General features: G+C 35.9%; 1 protein-coding gene across 1 annotated transcript in view; it reads right to left on the bottom strand.

Annotated features, from left to right (window-relative positions):
- The window catches only part of NOL10 (nucleolar protein 10), a 50,461-nt gene that overhangs the window by 7,127 nt on the left and 16,249 nt on the right, over positions 1–27,085 (bottom strand). Inside the window, exons 12-18 of the mRNA XM_017745047.1 lie at positions 24,255–24,307; positions 7,530–7,656; positions 6,472–6,551; positions 6,182–6,280; positions 5,497–5,586; positions 3,580–3,753; positions 2,943–3,190 (exon numbers count right to left, since the gene is read on the bottom strand). Coding sequence (XP_017600536.1) covers positions 2,943–3,190; positions 3,580–3,753; positions 5,497–5,586; positions 6,182–6,280; positions 6,472–6,551; positions 7,530–7,656; positions 24,255–24,307 — 871 coding nt within the window. The remainder of the gene's footprint in view (positions 1–2,942; positions 3,191–3,579; positions 3,754–5,496; positions 5,587–6,181; positions 6,281–6,471; positions 6,552–7,529; positions 7,657–24,254; positions 24,308–27,085) is intronic.

Raw genomic sequence — 27,085 nt, forward strand, 5'->3', positions numbered from 1 at the left:
AGGGAAACAAAGCAAGGATTTGGAGGTTTTTTGTGAAAGTGTAAGAGTACAAAAGGGGAAAATTAAATGTAGATGGATTTGAGACAAGGTGTTTTATAGAACCATGAGTAAATCTTGCAGCTTTCCTGCACAGAGAAATGAGTAGACTGTGGGTCTAGGAAGGAATTTATAGTACGCACTACTGCTTTAGAAGTTGGGCTTGGAGCCGTGCTGAGTCAGGAACATGTCAAAAGAAACACCCAGTTTTATATAAGTCATAAACTGTTTCCTCAGGTAGAACATTATATGATTAGAGAAAAAAAGAACATCTAGCCATTAAATGCGTAGTGAAGGTATTAAGGTACTTAATTATATTGGTCACAGACCATCATTCCATAACTTGGATATATCAAATCAAAGACAAACATGCCAGCCTCACCAGATTGTACATGCCACTACAGTCTTTCCAGTTTTCAGTATGCTACTTGATTTAATTACTTTTATGCTGACTACTTATCACTGAATAAGGCCAGCACAAAACATGTTTTTCTTCATAAAATTCTAATATGTAAAAATGCTTATGAACCCAACAATTTAGCTCACAACAATTATGATTACAAAATCATATCAGATATGCATTATATGAAACAGACATCAGCTGTTGATTTTCAAATTTCTTCTAAGAATTTGAGGAACACCAAACTCCATACTGAGAACAATGCTTGGATGAGCACAAAGGGGATCAGTGAGTATAGAGCTAATTGCTTAGACGAAGATAAAAAAAACCCCATGTAAGTAAATTCAAAAACAGCAACTCAGAAAACAAAGGAAGTGATGCTACCACATTAATATTTTTGGTCATTCTATTCTGTCCTCCTTTTTTTTTACATTTCTTCTCCTTTTTTTTTACATTTTATACTATATCCTATCTGTGCACCTACCACAGAGGGTATCCATTAGCAGCGAATCTTAAAGCAGACTCTCCTTTCTTTAAAAGCAGTCTTTTAAAAGTCTTTTCACAGCTTATGTCATCACAGACATTCCTTCATCTACTGGACACATCTGTGATATTTGCTTTTGTTTTTCCTGGGCTGAAGAAATTATTTTGCTCCCTTAAAACCAAAAGAAAAAATTTACTTTATCCTGTGTTACCCTGCATTATTTTTTTTTCTAAATGTTTCTTCTCTTCCTTACACCTGTCTTGGCTTATTTACTTGAATTTCCACACTCTTGTTCACATTTAAGCCTTCAATGTTTTGAATAAAATGAAATCTTTACACTTCAAACTGAGTGTCCTTGAGAATTTGCTTTAGAGCTTTAGCAGCTGAATTTGTGCAAAGGAGCAGTATATGAGTAGGCTGCAGCCATAGAGCCTTTTAATGACGTATTTCACTCGCACTGAGAATACAGTGTCATTTGACCAGTCGGTCAGGCTCCTTCCAAGTTACAGTTAATATGACCATAAACCAAATTACAATGTAAAAAAAAGTATTTTTAATCTACAATACTTTGTCAGAGTGTCCAGAGTGGATTTTCTCCTGACAAAGAAGAAAAATTGACAAAATTAAAAAGTTGCTTCATCTTCTGGAACAAAGAAAAAAAGAAAAACAATCAGAAGAAAGTTAATGGAAATATCTAAGGAAGTTAACAGTCCAGAATAAGTGGGTATATTCAATTAAAAAAAAAAAAAGAGAAATCCCTGTGTGAAATTACCTGCTGATAAAAAACAGCTAAGGAAAACATGGGAATCAGTTCTGCAGAACTGCTATAAATCCCAATTTATAAAATACCACTATTTCTACTTAAGAGAAGTCTTACAACATGGAAATCATAGACTATCTGACTACCATAGGAACATTATCTTGCTAATACTTAAAAATCCCTTTTACATGATCATTCTAGTTAAAAGGCTGAATTTTTATCAAATGTTTGTGCCTTCAGAAAATTTCAATTATAAAACAACTAGACTGTAGTCATTAGTGACATAAAGAAACAGCTCCATTATATTATTCACTTTCTTTTCTTTGACTGTATAATTTCATTCTAAGTAAAACCAAAATGTTTATTATGAGATCCATCTAGCCCAACAAGCAGTTTCCAACATTAGTCAAAATTCTGCTCTGCACCAACTGTGCTGCAAGAACTTTGAAGCTACTGTCTTGAAAGGTTTAATAAACGTTTGTGCTCCAAACAATAAAAGGCTATTAAATCTCATCTTCTGAAGGGCTCAACTCGCCTCTGAAAAAAACTAAATCAATGAGATTTGCAGGCACTGAGCACCTCAAAGCCAAGTCTTTTACTTTAATGTGCTCTTTCTTTAGTTTGACATGCTTATCCATGTACCTGTTATTTCAGATGATCATCAGTTTAAGGAAATGAAAAAACCAAACCAAACCAACTACACTTAACAAACACCCTCCCAGTGTAGTACTCTGTATTGCAAAAAAAAAAAAAAAAAAAAAAAAAAAAAAAAAGCAGAAATAGTAAATTCTGACATTACAAGGACAGTGTAGGTTTTGAAAATTTTTAGATGTCATAAAAATACCCAGACAAAACAATTTTTCTTTTACTGTCTTGACCCACCTTGATCCTACTCCCAAAACTATTCATGTAGCATTCTACATCCTTTTGGGTGGTCAGATGAAAAACCTCCAGTCTGTTAACCTCATACTGACACTGGTGGGGAAATATAACCAGTCTCACAAGACATGACTGTTATCTGTGACAACAGCACTTTGCCAACACTGAGTAATGGATCCCCCATATCTTACTAATCTCATTTATGTAGTGCATTTGTTTATCTGTAAACAAAGCTTTCAACGACTATGTCACTTTAAGTTATATCCTTGGATCACCAGATGTGGCTTTACTAGCAAGAGCTTCCGAGCCAAAGCAAAAAAAAAGTAGGGAAACACTTGAGAATCATCCACCCCCAGCTATTAAAATAGGAACATTAGTCTTACTTCATTAATTTTTGTTTTTTGGCAGAGTCTTTGAAGCTTCTGAATTCCTCTCCTTCTTTAATCTCGAAAAACTGAGGTTTCAGTAATGTTTGCTGATCTTCCTTGAGCCTTTCCTGCCGCTTTAGTTTTTCCTCTTGGCGTAAAAGCTTGCGCTGTTTCCTGACCTCTTCAACCCAGCCTTTTTCATCATCTGAACTCTCAGAACTTTCGGCATCACTTGCTTTTCCTTCTGGTTCTTCCTCCTCTTCCTGCAGACAAAAATAGTATAAAGTAAGAAATCATCAACTAATTTTCTTTTCAAACCCTTCCTGCAATTAAGAGTACGGGACAGCTTTTACACACAGCTGTTTTAGATACAGCTGAAGAGAACTACAATCTTTAAACAAAAGCAGTAACAGCAAATGAAGCTGAAAATATATTTCAAAGTTGTTACCTTTATGTTTTTCAAATCTATATTTGTGCAGAAACAATATAATTCACATCTAAAAACTAGATTAAAATTATAAATTACACTTAATTATTGTAGCTGATAAGACATTCTTGCATTGCCTCCATCTCTCTGGGATGAAAAGTCTGAATGCTTGAAACAGAGGGGAAAAAAAAGCCTATGGAGTCTTCTGAATGGAAAATATTTTACCTGTCCTTGTGCTTCCAGTTCTTCTAAGATCTTTAGCTTCCTCTTTCTTTTCTCACTTATTTTAGAAACAAGTGGGTTAAGTAACCTAAATTCTTCACTCTGCTCATCTACCTGGAAATCTGGATTCTCAAACATGACCTTAAAACGATCATCTTTGAGAAGACTTGGCAGATTCTGGAACAGAAGTAAAGCATGAGCAAGTTAGGCAATTCTGAAACAGACATTAACAAAACAAGTAACACTTTTTTTTAATTAAACAAAATTAATAACCAGCATATGAAATGCCAGTTGCTTTATCCTTCCAGGTCAAATAAAAATCAAGATTTATGTTTACTGTATTTTTACAAAGATTGTTCAAAGCCACCTGTAAGCAAGAGTTTGTTTTTTTTTTTAAATGCACAGTATAGACACTTTAAATACACAATTACTAATATTTTCAAATAAATGTTTCTCATGCATTCAGCCAGCTAGTCTGGAGACATGTTGGTATCTACTGACTAATCAGCAGTACCTCCAAGGCAAATATACTGCCTGATGGGGATGATTCTACAACATGTAAAACAAATTATAAGGGTACATGCCTTTATGCAATGCTACTATTATTTTACTGTAAATACTTAACAGGAAGTGTTTTTATACATATTATAACACTTTTTTTTTTTCACTACTTTCACATACAGAATGGAAAAGGCAGTTTTATTCATGTCAAAGTAAAATGAACTCAGTGTAAATTATGCTACTGGTGAATTCAGAACAGTTCAACCTACTAATTCAGCTTAAGAGAAGACCAGTTATTGTAATTTTAAAATCATTACATACATAGCTTTTTATTATAAAGTGCTAATTTTTTAACATTGCTCAATTTATACCAGCGTATCAATCCCACCACAGCATTAGGTTTTCATTGTTACTTAAGAAAAGGAGGGTGGAACTAATGATACAGAAAACAAGAGTAAATTTCAAACACAAAAATGCTGCAAATGAACTTTCAATCACAGCCAAAAATTAAATCCTAAAGCCTAAAATAAATTGCTTGTCATAGGACTGTAATACTGTTTCAGAAAAATCACCTGAACATACATTTTTATATATACTCTGTTTAGTCTACTTAATTACACAGTCTCTATGGGCTCCAAGACAAATCAGTCCCCATCTACTGAACTCTCATTTTCATTGTACCATTTGCTTCAGTCTGCATTTAAGTTTCACCCCCACCACCTATCTTTTTAGTAGTTCATCCTTCCTACTAACCTTAACACACAAGATCTCATTATTGACATATATTGACACATGCAGCTAATGTCTGCTTTTCATGAATGCTATACTCCTGTGAGAATGAGCACCTATGAAGTGCTACCTATAAAAAGCCTCCCCTCCTATTAGATATTAAACATTTACCCATTTCTTCAACTAAAACTTCTCTTAGGAGAGAAATGGATTATTTTTAACATCCAGAAGAACTTCTGTTGTGTAAAAGCAAACCATTTTCACTATTCTATAAAATATATTTAACTGTACATACAAAGAAAGGCAATTGTAACTTAAATTTTACAGATAACTTCTATTCTTTCATGGTCACCACTAAGATAACCAAAACCAAATGCAAACAACAGGTCTTGTTTGAACAGCTGTGGTATTGAGGCTGCATTAACCAGCTTTTAGAGTCCTATAAAACCCATATCACCTTCACAGTATTTCATCATTTTTAGCTTCAAGTTACTATATGGTCTTTTTTGTGCTGCAGCTATAGTCAAATGCATTTTAAAGCCACCTACCAGAATAAGTTATTTATAAGAAACAGAAGCAATGGTTCTTTTGAATCTGTTTGGCTAAATGGCAACAACAAAAAAAATGAATCCTGTAAGCATTGCTAGTTCTGTGCTCCCAGTTAGAGAAGTCACCAAAGCAAGAGGTCACCTTTTGTTTCCGTTTTTTGCTAATCTGTTGCTCTTCCCCTTCTTCTTCAATCAGTTTGAGTGCAAGCTCTTTATTAACTTTTGGAAGTTTCTAAAAAGAGGAAAGCAATTAATCAATAAATTAGACTTTTAGACATGCAACCTACATGCTTTACATTCTTACTCTTGCAGAAAAGCTCCTTGACTGGTTCCAAATATCTCTAGGTACTAGGAAAGCAACTGCACTTAGAGAAGATTTAAGAACTTGTGTATTATTTTTAACTTCTAATGCATCAGCTTTAGAACTTTAAAAGCAACTCTTTCTCCTTTTATGTTGAACAAATCCAATCTAGAAAGCTACTAGTTATAAACACAATACAATTATCATGTATCTCTTTCCAGAGTATCATGTTTCAATGGCTTAAGTAATTAAATGTCAGAAGTAGAAATTGTAAAGTTTTACCAGTGGATTATCTGCTCAAGTGGCAAATGAGATGAGAGCTCTCTTTTAGTTTGGTATCAGCCTTTCAAAATCACATGCAAGGGAATCTTATGTTTCCATTCAAGAAGTTCTATAAATTACTTTGTGTGTCCAATGATAAACAGAATCAAATCCTAAGTCGCTACATCTCTAAGATACACTTAGGAATATATTACTCTTTATGAATAGTTTTCCCCAAAGTATATTATTTGTTTATAGGACTTACCTTCAGTTGAACTCTCTGTGCACGTGTTTCTTCTATCTTCTGTCTTATTTTCTCTCTTCTATATTCCTCATAAGCAAAGGGGTTGGCCATCATTTTTGCCTTTCAACAAGCAGGAGGGAGTAAAAACAAAATACCATTAATACAGGACACAGTCCATTATCTGGATGGAAAAAAAAAACCCAGAACAAAATAAAAAAAAAAAAACAAAAAAACACAGAAAGAGAAAGAAAACCCCAACACATATATTTTATTGCTAAGAATAAAAATTGACAAGATGCAGCCTTATTTACCTTATGATAAAGTCTTATGTCCATGAAGAAGCCATGCATATATGCTCTGAGCAATGATGATCCAATGAGATGAGCAAGGCCTGGGAAAAAAGTTCCAAATTTCAAAGAGCTTTCATATATAAAGAACTTCTATTCCAAGCTAGCCAGTTCACTTCCCTAAGACAAACACGCACTGCCAATGCAAAACATCAATCTAACAGTCACAATCATGACATCAAGACTAAGTAAAACTGGGAATAAAAAATCATTCTGGCCAGCAAAAAATTTTAAGCTTCTTCAGAGCAACCAAATCCACTTTTCTTATAATAATGCATGCTACTGAGCACTTTTAAAAAATGCCTGCATGCACTATACTCTATAGAAGTTCACAAAAAATTCCAGAGGATTTTTTCAAAGTCCATAGGTGTGTGATAATCCCCTTTTTAGTGTGATATAGAGATGTTTTTAGCTAAAGAGTTTGGGTCAAACCCAACTCTAAACAGTCAGAAGTAAATTAAGTAAACTGGAGCAAAACATTGCAATCAAACCATGTAATGAACAGAAAAAGGACTAGCAAGTCTCAGAAGTAGCTTGCTTGCCTTCTCTGCTATATAATTTTCAGTGTTCCAATTCCTTGAAACTATTAGCCCTAGAATGATTTGTATTTTCTGAAAATTATTACATTCAAGTAGGGTAGCCTTTGGCTGCGAGTTCCAAATTCTATTAGAGCACCTCAAAAATATTTTGAAAACTAAACCAATTTCTCTTCCTCTGCCTTCCATGTAGCATATGAAAGCACACACAACAGATTCTCAGACACATTATATCAGCAAATATCAATCCCCTTCTTGTGATAAAAATCTGAGAAACACAAGTGTCTAGTGTTGAACTGGTAGGGAACCAAAGAACTTAAGAGCCATCAGTCTGGAATATTAATAACCAAGAAGACAAGAGGAAACTACTGTCAGTGAATTTCATAACAGTCCTCATACATCACACTGAAATTAGAAAAATCAGATGTGTAAATGTTCAAAAACTGAACAAAGAAGTCAGCCAAAGAGCACATACAACTGTTTTACCTAAATTTTCAAGGTCTTTTCTGGTAACAAATTTGTAATCGTCATAAACTGTGCTCTCTGGATTCTCTTCCAGTTCTTCAGTCAAGTTGTCCAAGAAGGAACACCATTTTGGGGCAGGTCCTAAAACCTGTGGATATTATGGAAAGTTATAACATTGCATTTTCTTACAGAAAAAGTCTACAGTTAGGCTCTTGGCTACTGTGCTGTAATGGAACAACAAATTAATCCCACTGCAGACCTCAAGAGCAGCACTTAGAGAACAGAATTAAACCTATTGCTTGCATTATCAATAAAGAGTACTATAGATTATGTAAGCGTTGTTTTAATTTAGGTCATTTGAGACCAGCCAGTCTGGAGGTTTCAAGTTTAACTGTTTCAAGTGGTCCCTGTCTGATTAATTTATTAAAAGCTTAGAGCCAAACATTATAGAAGAAATTACAAACTAATGGCACTAGATAGCAACTAATTTGTAAAAGTGCTGCTGGATCTTGGACTCATTAGGTTCACTACGCAATCATGTTAAATCCTACTCTGCCCTATTTATTTTAATTAAAACACCACGGATATATTTCACGTATTTTATTCAAGGATAAACCCAAACTGTATGAGCAGATAATGGGAAATATTAACAATACTTGCATATTTCCATGAAGAGGCAAAGGATTTATTTGCACAATATTAGGTAACACTATCGATGTATTTTTCCATATAAGCTTCCTCCAACTTCCCAAGTTAAAAATCAGCTCCCTTCACTTTTCCCTCCTGCTGTTCTGATTGAAATTCCTCTCCATCTTGACTCATGCAGTCACACTCAGCTGTTCCAGCAGTCTTATTTTAGTAGGTGAGTTAGCTGCATGGAAAAATCTAACACTGCATTTCTCTCTCTAGAGCAAATCAGCCAACATTTTAGAATGCTAAGTGACCAGTTAAATCCTACAGTGGGACTTTTAATGGGGTTTCTGATTTGTTTGCTAAAAATTCATGTTAACAACACTGCAGTCAACCATAGGAATGCTTGTGATACAACAACATTTTAAGATCCTATTCAATTATGGAAACAACTACAAGTGATTTATTTATTTAAAATATACATAGTTTGTTTTAACATGACCGTATGATAACAGTATGAGATAATGTCATTCATTTAAGTGTTTCTTCTAATTCAAAAGTCTTCTTTTGAAGACAACTACACACAAAGAAACTGTAAAATTGTGTTCTAGACCATAATATTCTATCTAACATATTTTTGCCTGTAACACTCCAGAGAATATTTTATTCTAGCCCACTATTCTCTCTGTATTAAATATGAATTATCTTCCTAAGATTTCAGCCCTAGCTGAGAACCATTCCATGCCAAAGGAGAAAGTGCACTTTTTTTACCATGCTGTATATTTCATTCCAATTACCAAAAGCTTCCAAGGAAATACCCAAGATGTCACTAACAAGAAACACTTTACCTATGTTTTCCCCATGTCTGCTCCAGGAATAAATGATATATATAACATTCAGATTGATTTCTTGCCAACATTCCAGAAGCTTTTGTCTCCATCCAGATTTTAATTTTTTAATTTACTTCCCCCAAACCCACTTATTAAAATGCCAAGCTTTTATATTAAAAAGGAAGCAGGCTAGATCTATTGAATGTCTGCATGCCACTTGAGGAATCAGTTATCTGTGCCTCATTACCAGACGATCAAAGCATGACTGGTGTGGAAGAACCTTAAGTTTACTATAATTTTGTTTCAGATGAAGCAGTTTGTCCTTCTTATTAAAAAAACCAGCAAGCTACTTACTAACTAAACAAAACTTCTCTTGTAATAAAATTTAAGGACAACGTTCTCTCCTAAGATTATTAGAAATTAGAGAATCCTTGACTCACATCCATTCCCATTAAATAAAAAGTTCCCCTTCATTTTATCTTGCTGCACATCAGTGAAGACCTCTATCACTTCAATAAAGTTTTTCATCTGCTCAAGCCCTACAAAACACAAAGAAACCAAGCCCCTACAACCACTTAGGGCAACCCCCCAATGGGATCTTGATTGGGATAAACCTTTGAATGAGTAACTAAAGCAAAAGTCTCACAAATAAGGGAAAACTGTTTATCTACTCTTCAGCTGTAGCGCCACTCACAGTTCCAAGTATTCCTATATTCAAAATCTGATACTGAGAGTAAAACCTTTCATGGGTGTAATCTGTGCCATGAAACACATAACATGATTATTCATTATAATCTCTGGAGTGGGTTGGATGATCAGATCACAGAAAACGAAGTGGGGAAAATGAGATAATTGATGGAAAAAAGAAGTGGCAGAATACCCGGAAAAAATAGAAAGTCCAGCCATTATTCAAATTTCACATGTAAACTGACAGAAAGGAAAACCCTACAGAAATGTCTGTGTACATTTTATTACCTTATTTCCCCCTCTTCCACCCCACTAAAACCACTTGCCCACCTATTCTAGGGCATCTTAGGAGCTCTGCTTTGTGCATTAATATGAAACATTTTTTAAAGCTTAGGAAGAAATTTAAAAATAGAAAAGGCAAACAATATCAGCCACAATGATAAAAACATAAACAAGAAATGCCCTTCTTTCGCAATAGAAATCCTTCACAGAATTTAACTGCTATTGCATTTTAACTGCAGAATTTAATGCTCCACGGTCAAGCAACAGCCATCCCAGGATGATGCTGAAAGCACTCCAGAATGGCAGGCTCCAAGGTTCCACCATTCCTGTGCCCAGGTACAAAAGCAACAATTGAGAGGGTTGGTCTGCACTGGGCCTCCAGGGACAAGGTGGGAGAAGTGAAACTGGCCTGTCTTCCCCCAGCTCGTGTGTTTCCATACAGTGGCCACATTCCAACACAAGTGGGACCCCTTGGAGCTGCTGTCATCCAGCATTGGCACCACCTCAGCCTGGCCTGCAGTCCCTGTTAAAGCCACCATAACAAAACAAAGCACTGGAGTTTGTGTAGGTCAATCAATATACTTGCCAATTTGGATTGGAAAGGTACAAATCTACCACACCTAACGGAGAAAAATGCACTGAAATTCACAGCAAGAATAAGAAAATGTTATGAGGTAGGTAACTGCATGTAACTTAAGTGACAGATACAATTTTTACAATATTTATGACATACCAAATAGATTTCTCCGCAAGTTTTAGAAAAGTTGCACTCAGCCAATGGAAAAATCATTATTAAATGAGTGCACATCTAGGCTCAGCTTTTATCCAAATTCTTTTTAGGACAGGAAAACTAGACATGAGCACCAACAGTGATCAAATAAGTATCTTTTGCTTTTTTCATTATTATTCTGCTTTCTGTAGGATAACCACTTCTTGAGACAATTTCTGCCAATTTCTGCTGAAGTTAGTAAGATTGCTTTGAAAATGTTTTTGCCCATGAACAGAGGAGCCTCACCCACCAGCAGGGCCCAGCCAGCAGCAAGTGGGGGGTGCTCTGTGCTCTGCTCCCCTCCCAGTGCCTTCCTCCTTCACCAACTGGAAACAGCACCCATGAGGTGACCAAAGCACAGATGTCCCACAGTGTCCCACCACCACACTGCAAGGCAGAGTGACAGATGGGTCACACCAGTCCCCTCCTCCCCACAGCAAAACTTACCACTACGATACACCAGTAATGCAGACACCTCACCATTGCCTTTTACCTTGTTCTGAGCCACAGGAGGTAAAAAATGTGGACTTAATAATTATTAGTACTGTGCCACCTAATATCAAATTTTTCTTATACACATTAGAATATTTCTTAACTTTACACACAGAAAACACAATGTATGATGAATGGTCTAGCATGCAACTGAGCAGAGAAACAAGTCTAAGATCAAACTGTTCTAGAAACAGAAGAGAAAAATGTTCACAGAAAAATGTTTTTTAAATATTATTTTAAAATAACTTCAAACATCACAGTTCTTTGTATTCTATCCTACAAGATGTTTGACTTCATAGTCTTGTAGCATCAGAAGTCTTACATGGTACAGCAATGTTCTTATGGCCATGCCTAATTCCTGAGCATTTCTGTAGAAAATATCATCCTGTCATTGGTCTGTAATTCTCCTAAAATTAATAAACCCTAGGACAGCATAGTTATTATTCCCAGCCCACAACAGATGTTCCTTATCTTCAATTTGGAACACCAGACAGCACTTGTACACTTTTAAACGCCACTCAACAGTTTGACAGCCAGCTCTGCAGAGCCCTTAGAGCCACAGAAAAACTGCCCGAATCCTAACTAGTATTAAACATGTTCAACAACTTAAAAGAAGCCCAGGATGTACAGAAGCTTCCACAGTCAGATGTCAAGAGATTTAAATTAAACTACTTTGAATGCACATCCAGACAAGTATTGTTAAGTATCTGTTAGAAGGTTTCTGAGACCAATTCTACAGAAGTGACTGAACAGTTGCTCCTTCCTTCTCAGGGAGTAAAAACAGGTTCCAAAATCTGTTTTTCTGTATGTTAAACAATAACTTCCTGGAAGATGTCATACAAAGCAGTGATAAATTCTTTTAGCAGTAAACAAGATCTCAAAATGTAGTAAGAATCAACCAGCAAAAAACCCCTCAATCTTCACTGATGTATTTTGCAATCAAAAATATGCAAAATGTTCACAGACGGCATTAATCTGGTTTGAAAATCATTCACTAGAGTTTGGAAAGTTTAGACTGTCTGAATTCCCTCTAGAAGACTAACTTAATGTATGTGGACATCATTCAAGCACACAGTTCCAGAGGCTTTGGAAAGCAGAGGTGTTGTGTTATCTGCTGTGACTGCATGAGACAGCAATACACAGATTCAAAGAAACTTCAGTTTCACAAAAATTAACTGTGTAAGGCCATATCATGCCACACCATAGTGATACAGTTAGTAACAAAAGAGCAAGAAAATATATCCTATCACAGTTCTTTTGTATTTTCAAAGTAAAACCTTCTGTCAAAAATCTTCCAGTTGTGTGTTGTGGTACCTTCTATGCATTTTGACTAAGACCATTACTAAGTAGCAAAACTCTACTAACTTAATCATTCACTGCCATATTATTTGAATAATGGTGATTACAACGAAAATAGCATATTTTTCAGATCTTCATCAGACCTCTATGTACAGTGCATTGTGTAAAATTATTAATGAGTTGGTGGAGACATTTTGTACAACTCCAGTATATGTGAATGTGAACTGTAGCAAGGACTGTGAAAGGCAGCAAGGAGGATTTCTGAAACAGTAATGCTTGCACAAGAATAAATACATCACAGAGACACTGTAAACTAGAGCTGACCTAAGCACCAGAGGAGTGTGACTCTTAACAGCCTTTTAAGTGGAGATAGTGGGGAACAACTAACAACTAATTTTCAGATGAAATCTGAAATATTTAAGGAAAAGATTATACAATCTGATTGTTTGTGATAAGATGGGACTTGACTTCACAATCCAAGAAGGCTCCTCCATTCCACCATTCCCATTAAAAAACAAAACCAAAAATGAAACTTAAAGCACTTCAACAGACATTATTTTCTAGACTATTATTTCTTGAAATGAAATATATGTTATGTATCTGATTTGATGACTTCACATACATATTTACCTATAGGAGACAAAAATAATTCTTTGGAGAAGACAAATAATAACAATAAAATCTTAATTTTGTTTGTTTTTAATGAAACGGCACAAGATAAAGCACCTTAAACCTTTAACAGGATATATTTGCTGGAGAAAGCAGATGCACATCTATGCATGCATATTCTCAGCTTCTATCACACCATTTAACAGGAGGAAGAGATTACAGAAGGTCTAATGAGGGTGGTAAAAAAAATGGTGATCCCCAGGGTGTGGGCAGTGATTGAAATGTGCAATTGCATTTTAAACATAATTAGCTCCCTAATTGTATAGCCAAGTTTAATTAATGCAATTACATGAAATATTAATTACTATTCATTTTAAGTGTATTGTTTTCAATGTTTTGTTCTCTAATTTTAAGAATTAGACAGATCTCAGTATGGCATAACTTTGAAAAGTTTCCATCTAGATGCACTGAAAAGTCAAGAGAAGAACACCTTGCTGCACCTTGTTAACACTTAACATTAAATCAATTGTAATTGCTAACTCTAAACACCCAGATGGATTATTTCTAGCTTGTAGATATGAAAATCTGCAGCTCTCTGTTCTTGTTACTATGCTTTTGGCCTTCAGTCATAGCCAGCCCAAGAGATCAGCTCGTGTTAGGAAGGAGCCTTGGGATCACGTGATCTTGTTATGTTTCTATCAACTACGTTTCCATACACAGCGTTTCCCTTAGCAACCAATGTGCTCCAAACAATTTGTCATTTTGAATTCTGCCATTCTTCTGTAATCTTCTTTCTTCCTATGAATGCTCTCTGATCAACTCCAAATATGCCCTGTTAATCTCTTGAGCAATTCTATTGATTGGACTGAATACAATTCTTTGATTCTCTAAATTAAATTGGTTTGGGGAATAAACTCCAAACAAATCTCCCATATAGTTTTCAAAATTTCATGCTTTCATTCACTCTACATCATATGGTGTAGATTTGGTGCTTTTAAAGATATCAAGTAGCTCAGTGGACTACAGACATGACGATGAGAGACTGAATAGCACCTTTCTGGCATACTACTGACAACAGCACTGCAGTTGGTTTTAAGCCCACACACTCATAAATTTCACTGAATTAAACAATGAATTGGCTCTTTCTCTCATCCTAACTCCAGCACATCCAGACATTTTTGGCAGATTCATTAATCAGAGAGGTTGAATAGTTGGTTTTCCTACCTTTCACTATGCTATGGAAGCTGCCAAATCAACTATTTGGAGGTTTTACTCCTTAGAGAACATGTTAAAGGAAAATTGCTTTCAAGATCTTCCCAGTGTTAAACAAAAACTGCTGCAGGAACTTGCACACATCTTCTAGGAATGAGAAACTAAATCTTTCCGCCCTGGTAGTTATCAGATAGTGAGTACTTATTTTTATAATTCTAAGCAGTTCGGCTATGTAATGATGGTTTGGTTTTTTTTTTAAATCTCATATTCTCTGGTCTGACAAGTATTACAGTCAGTTAACCAGTCATGGGTGTGCTCTCACTTGTGAGTGTCCTTAGTGAAGCCTCCATCTTTTGAAGGAGACAATGGTCCAGTTGCTCATAATGTTGGGAAAAGACGCCCTCAAGCAAATAAAGTTACTCCTTAAAATTGTAAATGAAATTCCCAGAATAGCTCTTTTCTTCACACAACAGAACAAGAACGGGACACTTCTCAAGTCATCTGTGACTTACCAGCCACGGCATTAAGAGTAGAGTCTGATGTTTGCACCAACATCCCTATCATGTTCTGACACACATAAAACAAACACTTCATCAGTACTGCTATGGATCTTTTATTTATCAGACTCCCTACATTTTTTAAATGTTGAGACAATGTTGAAGTCAGAAAGATACACTGAAACTTGAAGTACAAGAACATATTACTTTCACATGAAGTCAACTAATCAAATGAAGCTCAAAAGGAAAAAGGAGAGCGGCTTCTCAAAGAGTGTGTTACAACCATGACCTGCTTCAAGCACCTTCCCAAAACTATTAGCTGAAAATAAACCAAAAGTTACCAAAAGTCTGTCCTTATTCTAATACAGCAGCATCTATAGCATATCTGCTGTAAAAACAGAGGGAAGTAGGTAAATTGCCTTAATACTGTGCAGTAAGTTCACCAGGGACTCACTTCACAGGTTTTATTTACCTATGGCCATCTGCGGATGGTCTTTCTTTATCCATGAAAAAAAAAAAAAGACGCAGATCAGGTATGCCCAGCTGAGCTAATGCCTTGCTGACAGTAAGTCAGGAACCACATTATACTTTGGCCATCCACACCTTCCATTCCCCATCACATCTGACTAAGTGCTCTTAGCAATTCCTTTTCATAGCTTCTGGTACTCATTAGAACCTTCATGAAGTCAATTTACTATTCAGTGACTAAGAATCACTGAACCAGCACAATCTCCCTCACAAATGACACCACCTTCATAGTTTACATGGTCTAACAAAAACTCCACCCTATCAGGATACATTAGAAAGAATAAATTACTCGCGAAGTTCTTTCCTTGCATTTACAATTGTGACTGCAGGAGAGGCAGACAAGGGAATGGTAGGTGGGAAACTTCGTAACTGTCTTGGCCTTCATTTTAAACAAGGAAAGAACTTCTACACAGCTTTTACCTGTTCCAACATGTTCAGAAATCTGTTTCTAAACACATAATGATACTTCTTGCAATACTAAGGGCATAGGTCATCAATGGTCAAAACTCCCACTACTAACACAGATGACAGTAACACATGCATTGACTTTAGTATGTATGCAATAGCCTCTGATGGCAATCTAAATTAACAAGAAACACCCAATGAATGAAATAGAAACGCAAAGTCCCAGCAGTCCCCTTCTCAGTTTCTCTTGACGGGACAGGAAAATTCCTCAACTGCCACACTGTGCAGGATCTTGCCTCTCGTGCTTTTAAGTGGCTGGGAACAACAGAGTTCTTACAGTACACACCAGATGCCAAGGAATGTTACAGCATAAGTATCTTTACAGTCATTAAAACAAAACATACTGGAGGATCATCTGTATTTTAGGGAAATTCAAGGAATGCTAGAGATGTAAAGGTACTGGCAAATCCAGCTCTTTGTCTACCTTACATGACTGACAAACTACTGGAAATCTAGGAATGTGTGAGTTTCTAATAACTCCCTACCACTGCAGCTTAATTGCTTTTTGCAAAACTGGGAGGAAGACTTCTCCGTGAGTTTATTCAAGTATTGCCAGACAACACAAAGGGAAGGAAAAGCAACTACCTGTTGGGAATGTGCAGCTCCTCCAGAGAGATACTGAAGATAAGCTCAGAATAAACCAACTTCTTTGCAGAGGATAATGCTAAAGAAATTTTGTGTAACTCAGGAAATAATCTTAAGTAGAAAGTACCTTTCAAATAAATATTCAAAAGCTTCCACATATGTGATAGTTTTATTTACTTCTAAGGTTTTCTGTAATAGAAATCCTAGGTCTTCATAACTTTTACTATTTCTGCATAAAATAGTCATAACTCACAACACATGGTTCAATACTGAGTGCAGCGCAGAAGATGACAATACAATTACCCTGTACTTTCAAGTGCAATGAAATAAAGACTTAGTTGAAATTACTACATGGACAAAAATCTCACATGCTTTGTTTTCTGATCCAAAACCTAAAACACTCTAATTCTTTTTACATGCTGATAGACACGTAGCACAGTACAAAACTCCCTTTCAGCAATTACATATTTTCAGTATCTGTGACTGCTTCTCTCTTCACTGACTGAAGCTAGGCAACTGCATCTCTAAATTTTCAGAAATCAAGTGAAGAATCGATGGCCCAAAGGAAAGAACAAGTGCAAGTTAAGAAATAAAAAATATCTTTCAGATACTCAGGACTTAAAAAAGGGGAGCACACCCCCTCCTCAAAACCTGTTTCTTAAAACAAGAACGCAAGAACAGAAGGTCCATTGCTACCAACCGCTTGAGAAACAGTCACAACACTAAAAATATGTGATTCTTGTATCAATGGTCAGAGCAATCACCTGGTATAATTGCATACAACTTTTGCTTTTAAGAATTTTCTCCTGTGCTCTATGAAGGGTTTGATGTAAACTATAAGGAAGTATAACTTTACAGTCAGCATGCTGCTGTCTGCTCAAAAATACTGAAGAAGTGCTGCCTCGTACACCAACAGCCACAACAGCTCTAAGCAGGGTTCATACACCTTCATAATCTACACATGATGTCAAACTACTACATCATCAGCACCAAAAAACATCTAAAACAAGTTTTACAGGAATATCCGAAATTTTTTCCTGATTATCACACATTGGTGTTTTCCTTCTACATACGTGTGACAAGTGGTAGCGTGTCTCTCAGCCAGCACATGGGAAATGGAGGATATCCTTTGCTGGGAATAAGCCCAGTGTGTTATTTTTCACTTTGAAAGTGTTTAGGTTAAAAGTAGGAAGCTCACATTTCTGCTTGTTAAGATAAACAACTTTTTTCCTATGCTTATAAATACTGTGAGATAGGTAACGCATCATTCACCAGGCACTTTTTTTTGTGTAAAGGATTAGACTGTTATGGATGGAAAATACAATTTTACAAGATTGATATATCAAAACTCAGTTTAAAGGCCAAAGATGCACTCCAGTATCTTTTTATTAATGGAAAGTTTCTTCTTTTGACACTTGGCAGCCTCAAAGCTCAACTGTAATACACTACTTCATAACAACCCTTCTTTCCAGTCATTTCACAGTTCTCAAAATGAACAAACTAAGATTAAGACCAACATTTTCCATTCTATAACAACCATTTTATTTTACAATTTTTTTTTTCTCAGACTATGAAATGTTTTTCTACATTATATACTGTTTCAGGATAGAAAAAATCTCTTAGCACAAGCCAGTTTCATGGTTGCTTTCCACTTCACAAAAAACATGTTAGAGAAGGGCTATATTAAACAAGATGAATAACTGTCTTCTAAAACCCACAGCCTCATCATATGATCTTTAAGACAACATTTTAGGCAGCACTATGCAGAATGACCTAATACTGCTAATCAGAAGGCAGGAAAATATTCTAAAAGAAATCAAAATCTTACTCTCTACTGCTAATCTGTTCTCTTAGTGTCAAAATGCCAGACACAAATATAAAAAGAATTGCATCATTTGATTCATAGCTTTTACCACAAAGAAGCCAAAAATCTGTACATAAGATCTCACTGTAACTCTAACAGCACCCACAAACTATTTGAATGACAGCTGACTATACAAAACACTGTCCCTAAAGGCATGAAGTACAAGGTGTGGACAGGTAGGTTTGTGTTCCCACCATATAAAGACCCAAGAGAGAAAAAAACCAATCAGTAGATCCCAAATGGATGAGAATGTAAGTCTTAGAGCCAAAAACTATGAACCATATATATAACCATACAGGTAAGTAACCATATAACTATAACCATAGAGGTAAGTGTGGAGAGTATAATACAGGAGAAACCTCCCACACCTTTTAAAGTGAAAAATCACAGACTATAAAGACAGGTATCTGATGGTCATAACATCTTGTATAGAACTGCTGAGAGCACTCTGTCACCAGACTGACAGAAAATACCTACCTATTTCAGATAAATGCTTTTTCTGTCAGTGAGTGAACTGAACACAACTCTGGTCAATTCAGCCATTTAGAAACAGCTCATCTGGATGCGTAAGATCAAAGCATGTTCATCCCTAATTTACATTCTAGAACTACTCCAAACAAATACCCAGAAAGAAATAAAGGGGATGAACTAAGGTATTAAAAAACTGCTTTCACTTGTTTTTCCTTCAGTACAAGGTCCCTCTACAGATGTTTCACCAAATACCCAGAGCATTAAATGAAAACATGTAAGCTAATAGGATTTGTTGCATTAATCAGTGATTATGTTATTTCAGGGTTAATGACTAAGGAAAAACTAGTTTTTCTAAGGTTTTCTAAAACTTTTTTTATCTAAATCCAAAGAACTTTTTTTTAAGGAGAAGCATTTTTGAGGAATATTCAAAACAAAAAGATGCTGATAAACAGTAATTAAACCAGGCTAGAGGAGTGACTAAAAAAAATTGAAAACAAAATTAGTTAAAGAATGTGTGAAAGGCAAGAAGTATCAGCAATGGTTGGTTTAGCTGAAAAGCCACCCAATTTTAAGAGGACAAAATTCACAATATTTCTAGCAATAAGGAGAGCCACATGTCCAAAGTAGGTATTGTATTAGAAACCAGAACCCTTATACTCCTGGAGAAACGGAATCATTGAGTAGGCAAGAAATACTTGCTCTTGAAATATTTCCAGTTTATAACTCCAACAGCCCTGAACTAGGAGAGTGCTAGGATATCAAATTATTTTCCAAAACTACCTGAAAAGAAGCCAGAGGTGCTCCAGGATTTATATTTTCTCAAAGAGCTTAATATCTTCACTACACCAAAAGTACATTGCTTCTAGCCTCAACAGGGAGTGTTCTGCCAAGACTGCAGGAAAATAAAAAAAAATCCAGAACACCGAATATTACACTCAATTAATTACGGTCTTAATTGCTCTCTTCTTTTAACAGTCTAATGAATAGACCAAGTTTCAGTTTCAGTATGTATGTGTAGCCCAAAGTTTCAAGTCCAATAAATGAGACAGGACTGATTTGCAACATCTGTGCTAAGATCAGATGGGTTCGTGTAACCAGAAGTAAACACCGAGAGTAACATCTATGCCCCTTGTTCTCCGCCCAGAACACACAGGAGCTGACATGTAGGGGGTTTTCTGTACAACCTGCAAAGACAACGTTGTATGTCAGGGAACATGACGGCCTCAATTAAAGAGAATCTGACTCATCTTAGATCCCAGGCCAGTGGACCACCATGTGTCAGTGGAACTTCTGCCTCTCTTCACTTCTTTGGCCAGGACCTGGTTGCACTATCGACTCAACTTACGTTTCTGAGTCAGTAGTCTAAAAACTATCCCAAGGCACACACAACTTTCATTTCAACCTTCCCGAGGCACACATCAAAGTGATGTACCAGGAAGCCAGCTGGCAAGAAGCAGCTTCCAAATGTTTGCATAAACTGCAAGTTAGCTATTAAACGAGTGGCAAACAGCCCACTTCCAGTCAGAGGCACTTGCCCTCATTAAAGCCCAACAAAATAAAACAAAAACAAAGTCTCCAAGCTAAGCCACTCAAGATGTTACCTATGTAACACAAACATTTCATTTCAACGGTCAATTTGGTTTTTGCTCACTCTGCACTGTGTACTTATATGAGGTACCCTGCCATTTAAAAGCAAACCTGTCTGTCCTTTCTAGAAAAGCAAAAAATCACCTTGTATTTCCTCTACTTAAAGCTTTGCACACAAAAGAAAAAACTGCAGTGATTTTTTACTTTTTTATAAGAAATGCAGTGTTCTCAGACATTCCTAGCCTCAACTGTCATACCTATCCTGATGAAATTTCTGCAGGAAAAGCTGATGCGTGCCATTTCATTTACAGGCAATATTATGATACACACTGTCAAATCTTTTATAATCCTGAAGTTCAAGAGACAGTAATTTTTTGGGTTTGAAATGGAAATTTAGCTTTGGCATTAACAATGGAGAGAACGGGCACACATACACAGATAATTCAGTCAGACATGAGCTCAGTCGGAGCACATTCCAAGCTGGCTGGACACAAGCCAGCTCCAGTTCAGCAGTCATGTAGCTGTGTTAGCACAGCACTGTGCCCACACTAATAAAACCTGCTGAGATGCTGGGTATGCTGGGTTGGGCACAGTCCTGCACTGTCTGGCCAACTCCAATCATGGACAGAGGATGCTGGGTCTGTCTGCACCCATCCATGAACATACACGCTCCTGCTCTGCGAGACTCCCACTGCTGTGAATTTTTTTTTCCTTACAAAGAGCATAGCACCATACATTTGGGATTTTAAGTATCCTCCTTGATCATAGCCATGGCAATTTCATATAGCTGTTCCAATGAGCATTTGAAACAAGAGAATAATTACTAGCACTATGGGCCAATGAGGGGCATGGGCAATTGAATGGATTTTATTTACATAACTGTCCTTTACAGTTAGTAGCATTTCCCCGAGGAATTTATTCTGTTACAGAATTCAGCAAGACTTGTAACTCAGTTCCTGTCAACATCTCAAAGGACACATTTCTAGTAGTATTCAAGTCTACCTTAAAGTAAACAAACAAAGAAAATTATGTTATTCATTATAAAAACTGTGAATCCTAGTTCTCAGAAAAAGACAGAAAATGAAACCATGAAAAGAGATCAGGTAATACAGTTCTTCAAAGTTTCGCTCCAAAGGCCCATGTAACTAAACTTCTTTGCCTGTGCGAGGAAATTAGTAAGTCTTCCAAGGATGAAAAAAACCCATGTATTAATCATGTACTGACAGAGAAACCAAAGGACAGGTGTGCAACTCTGAGCTCAAATAACTAGCCTGGAAGATCAAGGAATAAAACTGTAACATGAATGTGTTAATAACATTACATTTTTCTTAATAAAAAATGCCCTGGAGCACTTTAAGGCTGACACAAGTCCTCCATTTTATATTTTCTTCATTTAAAAGGCAGATTAAAAAATAAACAAAACAGCCAACAAAAACAGATTTAGTGAGCTACATACTTGATTTTTAGGAAATGCAGTAAAACACCCTTCAATTATACAACACTGTCTGTGCCAGCCCCTTCAGTCTTGTAAAAAGGCAGACAGGGTAAAAAAGTCAGACCAGAGTGGGAGAATTCTGTCTCTATTTCAAAGTAACTTCTTCTTGCTACATTTAAATTTCCTATTCTCTAAAGTATTACATGTTTTGAAATGAACTACAGATTGTCAACTAAAAAAGTACTGACAGTATTTAAGGTATGTTAAACAGCCTTCAAACTCAAAGCCATTGACACAAACTGGAGAAGTTTAGCTTATTTGAAAAGCAAATTTAATCTGGGCAGTAGCCTTTGAAATAAATTTTCAATTTTCTTGTATACAACAATATTTCAAAAATAGAACTGATATTTGGATTTATGCTTTAACATTCATCATTTGGGTCCATTTGTATACTCATGTCACCATGAATGTAAAACCCATAAAAAGGTATCATCCAAACAAGTTTAGGCAGATTCAGGTACCACAAATCAGGGGATAGTGACAAAGGAAGATGGTTTAGGGCAAGATTTATGTTAATCTTCATTGGAATAGCCTGACTGCTGCAAAAATTCTAGATAGTATTAGTCAGAACTTAAGTTTGCAATATTCTCTCTAGGTATGATCTGAGATCTAATACAGAGTGCTTGTATTTCCTAACTAAAAGTTACTTGTCTGACTTCAGAAACACGAATTCAGTACTCACAGGGCATTCAATGAGAGTGAGATTTTTGAGAGAGCAAAAAGTATTTTTCATTTTGATTTACAATATGTGCAAGAATACTCAAAGTAATACTAGCTTGAACAAGTTCTAACAAACCATCTCTGGTGACAATCAAGACAATGAAATAACTTTTTGGCTAAGTTGAATGTGCACCTCTAATGTACTACAGCTGTCAAGTTCATGTATCATGCACACCTGCACAAAAAATAATCTCAGCGCACAATTTTCAGACAGAAAGCTGAACCTTACCTTTAGTGACAGAAGGAATGCTTTTTCCATCTGGATAACTTAAATTAACTAACTAGTACACTCCAGTTTTAAAAACTCATCAGATTTTGAAAATATGTGAGTTTGTCTTCCCTAATCCATTAATTAAAAAAGGCAATAGATAAAAAGAAGTGCTTGGAGAGCTACTCTCTCAACCTTATAAGGGACAAGGTAAATGGAAAAAAAGTGTTCACCTTCTAACTACAGCTAGCATTTTGCCATAAATAGAAAAGTATTTGTTGTCCCCCTTGTTGCCCAAAGCATGGAAAGCGCCCATTAATAAAATGCGAGTTGGTTAGAGCTGAGTTACGGAAACAGGCAATTCACATTCGAAGAACATCCTTTATACAAATGTATAAAGTTTTTATACAATTCATGTATAAAATTCCACATCTCTTTAAATGCAAAAATCTAATAATGTAAGTAAATACATCAGACTACAGAATTGTTTAGAGGGGTATACTGTTGTGTTTAGACACACAAATACAACATGTATGTATTGTCTAATCCACAAAGAGAAATAAACTTATAAATCTCCATCCTGAAATCAAGATCATACAGAGTGGACATGGCAGCAGGGGATGACCAGAAATGAACTGAAAAAAATTAAATTTAAGTTACTTTAAAATCAATTAGCTACATGAAGACTTTTTGGCTGATTTAAAAAATAGTTAAATATATATTATAGTTTGTCCAAGATGTGAATAAAATTAATTAAGAAGTGCACAAATTTTTAGAGTCTGGTCAGCTATTCTGCATGCAACATTTACATAGGTATCCCTACTATTTATCTTCTATCAGGACAAAAAAACCTCTAGAGAACGCACTGTAGAAACTAAACCAAGAGTGAAATGCAGGTGTAATTTTCTGTACCACTCCCTGACACCAGAAGGCTTGCTGCTAAGTCTCCCTAAAACAAATCTGAAGAGATAAAACATATAGTTAAACCTACAGTTGAGCCTTTCAACTGGAAAGCTTACCCAGTGAAAAGCTGCAATTGCAGAAGGGCATTGAGCATGAGCTACAGTCAAGAGCCATATTTGAAGCCACACAATATCATTTCTTTGTCAGAACAGAGAAGAGTATTTACTGTTATGACTATGTCACTGTATACCACATATTAAAGACACGAATGAAATATTTCACAACAAAGCAAAGTTATTATCTTGAAACTTATAGTCCCTATTTAGGAATACTTTTTGATCAGCTATCAAAAAACCTACTTTTTCCAGTAAAGCTCCACCTGAATTTTCTACCGCCACTAATCAGTTTTTAAACTGGCAGCAAAAGGCAAATTTTAAAAAAGGCTGTTTTTAAAGTAATTTAACATGTTACATTAATAAATTATAGTTAACCTAAATTTACTTTACTGTGACAACTCAGACAATGTAGACATGAATTTCAACTGAAATACCTGAATGGCACCAAACAATTGTGTCTTTAAAGAGCAATATCAGCAACAACTGGTATTACTTACTGGTATATAATAGATATTCATTTTAGGGGCTTCATTGGCAGTCATTAGCATTCCTAAAAAGAGATTTCCACATTTAAAAATATTGATCACAAGAGGGTAATACTATTTTTTTAAAAAAAAACCTCATAAAGTACATATATACACTAACCAAGACCTGTAATAAATTGTTGTATCAAATACCATGGAAAGAAAGGTCTGATACCAGCATAATTAACAAAGCCTAATTTCCTACATATTTATTCCCTTTTGTCCTCTATCTTAATGGTTCAGCACCACTTTAAGCAACATCAAGCCCTGATAAGTGCGGGCTGCCAATTTTCATAACAAATGTAAAAAGTTCATCCCTTAATACTGTTTAGAACAAATCCAGTTAATACTGCAGTTAAAACTTACCTTGGATATAAAATAGCATTATTAATACATTGGTATTAGTATTTATGGTTTTTTGTTTTATTTTTAAACACACACCTAAACAAAGCCATTAATCACAACATGGTTTACACCTTCATTCATATTTCATCTTGGGAAATCAACACAACAGCAGCTACTCAACCCAAAATGAGATATAGGATAGTGTGGCTTCAAAAGGAGTAATACTAGTGCTATTAGCCAACCAGGGAAAATGTAAAATTTGAAATATCTATTAATATACTGAAGAAACACCACAAAACCAATGTCTTGGGGTTTAAATACTCTGAATATAAAAAAAATACTGTAGCAATACTAAAATCTGTGGAAAATCTCCTACTGCCACAAGATTTCAAACAAGTTCAAAATGAAGAACACTTTCAATTTCCTTCTACATAAAAGAGTAATAAGAACATTTGCTATGTACTTTTATGTTTACCTCAATTTTGTCTTTCCAATGTAGCTGATCAACATGTAATACAAGAGACTGATTATGAAGAAGAAAAGTGCCATCAAATTAGATAACATTCTGATCTGAAAGAACTGTAACATATGCCACTGAGACTATGAATAATTGGGTCAATTACTACACACCCAGAGGGCAGAAATATAATTTACACCCAACTAGAGGAATGCAATTAAAATGGGTGGAGTAATCCTTCCTACCTAATCCTTTTATTATAAATACACAATGCAGCTGGACTTAAAATGTCAGAAAAAAGGGGGCTTGCTTTCCCAGCAAAGCAAGGTATTTGTGAAAGCTTAGTCAGCAAACTGGCTAAAAACTGTGCCTGGAAAGGTTTACAGGCAATTTAAGGAAAAAGCAAGGATTTATAGTATATACATGAACACACACACAGACACACACAGAGTACTCCAGCATAGTATATAGGTTACATGCTCGCCTAGCAGCACGCTCCAGAGACAAAGCATTTTTCCATTGGCTGAATATGAATCACTGGAAATAAAGACAGAAATTAATTCTGCAGGTGCTTCGAAGATGACAGTAAAGGAAAACCTCCTCTTTGAGAGTCTTCCACCAATAATTAAAGGAGGACAAAAACGGACTTCAGAACAGTACATGGGTGTATACTACAAGGGAAATAGAAGAATGAAAGTTAACAACTCTGAAAGGAGAAGTCTATTCCATGCACTTTTATTGCTTCAGCTTGTTAGTTTCAACCAATTTTTATGGGAAGAGAGACCACACCCTAACAAACTACATAACAGCCTAGTTTGACTACTGTAGAAGGGAAATAAATGAGAGCCTTTTTTCAGAAGTTTTAATAAGGCCCTCTTTGGAAAATGCTCTGCAGTACAGTATCATAAATGTAAAAGAATGAAGATGGGAACATGAAGTGATAGTATGTGGGAGAAGCAGTTTTAGAAAATGCAAATTTTTAACTTTTAATTTTTTTTACAATAATTGAAACAAACGAGACACAAATTTCTATACACTGAAGATGCCGTCAAGTTTCATTTATATAATACAACTAAATCTCCTGTGTTTCCTGTGCCATGCATCTAGTGGTGCTCTGAGAATGCTGGGGCACCAGTAAGAGCACCGAGCCAAACCCATACTGATACTATATTTCCAACTTTCCACGGCAAGGCCATCTTACTGAAAATATTTACTTATTTTCAGATCTTCAGTCACGATTATTCTTTAAATTCTGAATGAGCATGAGGTGGTTCTAGGCATCTTAAATTCTGGTTCAACAATATTTATGACAAATCTGTGATGCACCACCTCTTACCTTAAATCTCTCAATTTCCACTGCAACATGTTCTAGCTTTTGCCCCACTGTCTCCATGTGACCATAAAATACAACCAGTTTTCTTCCCACAACAGTTCTTACCAAAACCATCAAGCTGTCCCCCTACAGACAATAAGAAAAGCAGAACTGACTTAAGCAGGAGATGTGGGACACAGAACTGGACTGCATAATCTAGATCTCAATCACAGACACATGAAAAGCTGTGTCAATAGCAAGATTAGAGAGATGTGTGCATTCAGTTCTTTGTGCTACAAGATTCATCCTGCAGAGTCTCATGAAAATCATTTCTGCAAAAGCACATGAGGCATGTCCACATACCACAAAGGCTACAGAGTGTCCACAGTTGAGTAATGCCCACCCTTGACATATTCAAACTTGACTTGACCTGAGCAACGTGATCCGACTTCAAAGATGGATCTAACTTCAAGTTCCCCCTGCTTTGAGCAGGAAATACACAACTCCCAGAGGTACCTTCCAACCTAAATTACACTACGATTCTACATTGTCAAAGAACTTTTTTCTGTTCCACTCCCTGTGGTGAGCTCTTCATTGGTGCTGTGTGGACGTTAATTTGCTGCAGGGTTCTCTTTTAGATGAAACCAACAAGATCACAGGTGAAACGCAGGTGAAACGCTAAAGATGATT

This window comes from Corvus brachyrhynchos, unplaced genomic scaffold (assembly GCF_000691975.1).
Source record: "Corvus brachyrhynchos isolate BGI_N302 unplaced genomic scaffold, ASM69197v1 scaffold116, whole genome shotgun sequence".
NCBI lineage: Eukaryota > Metazoa > Chordata > Aves > Passeriformes > Corvidae > Corvus > Corvus brachyrhynchos.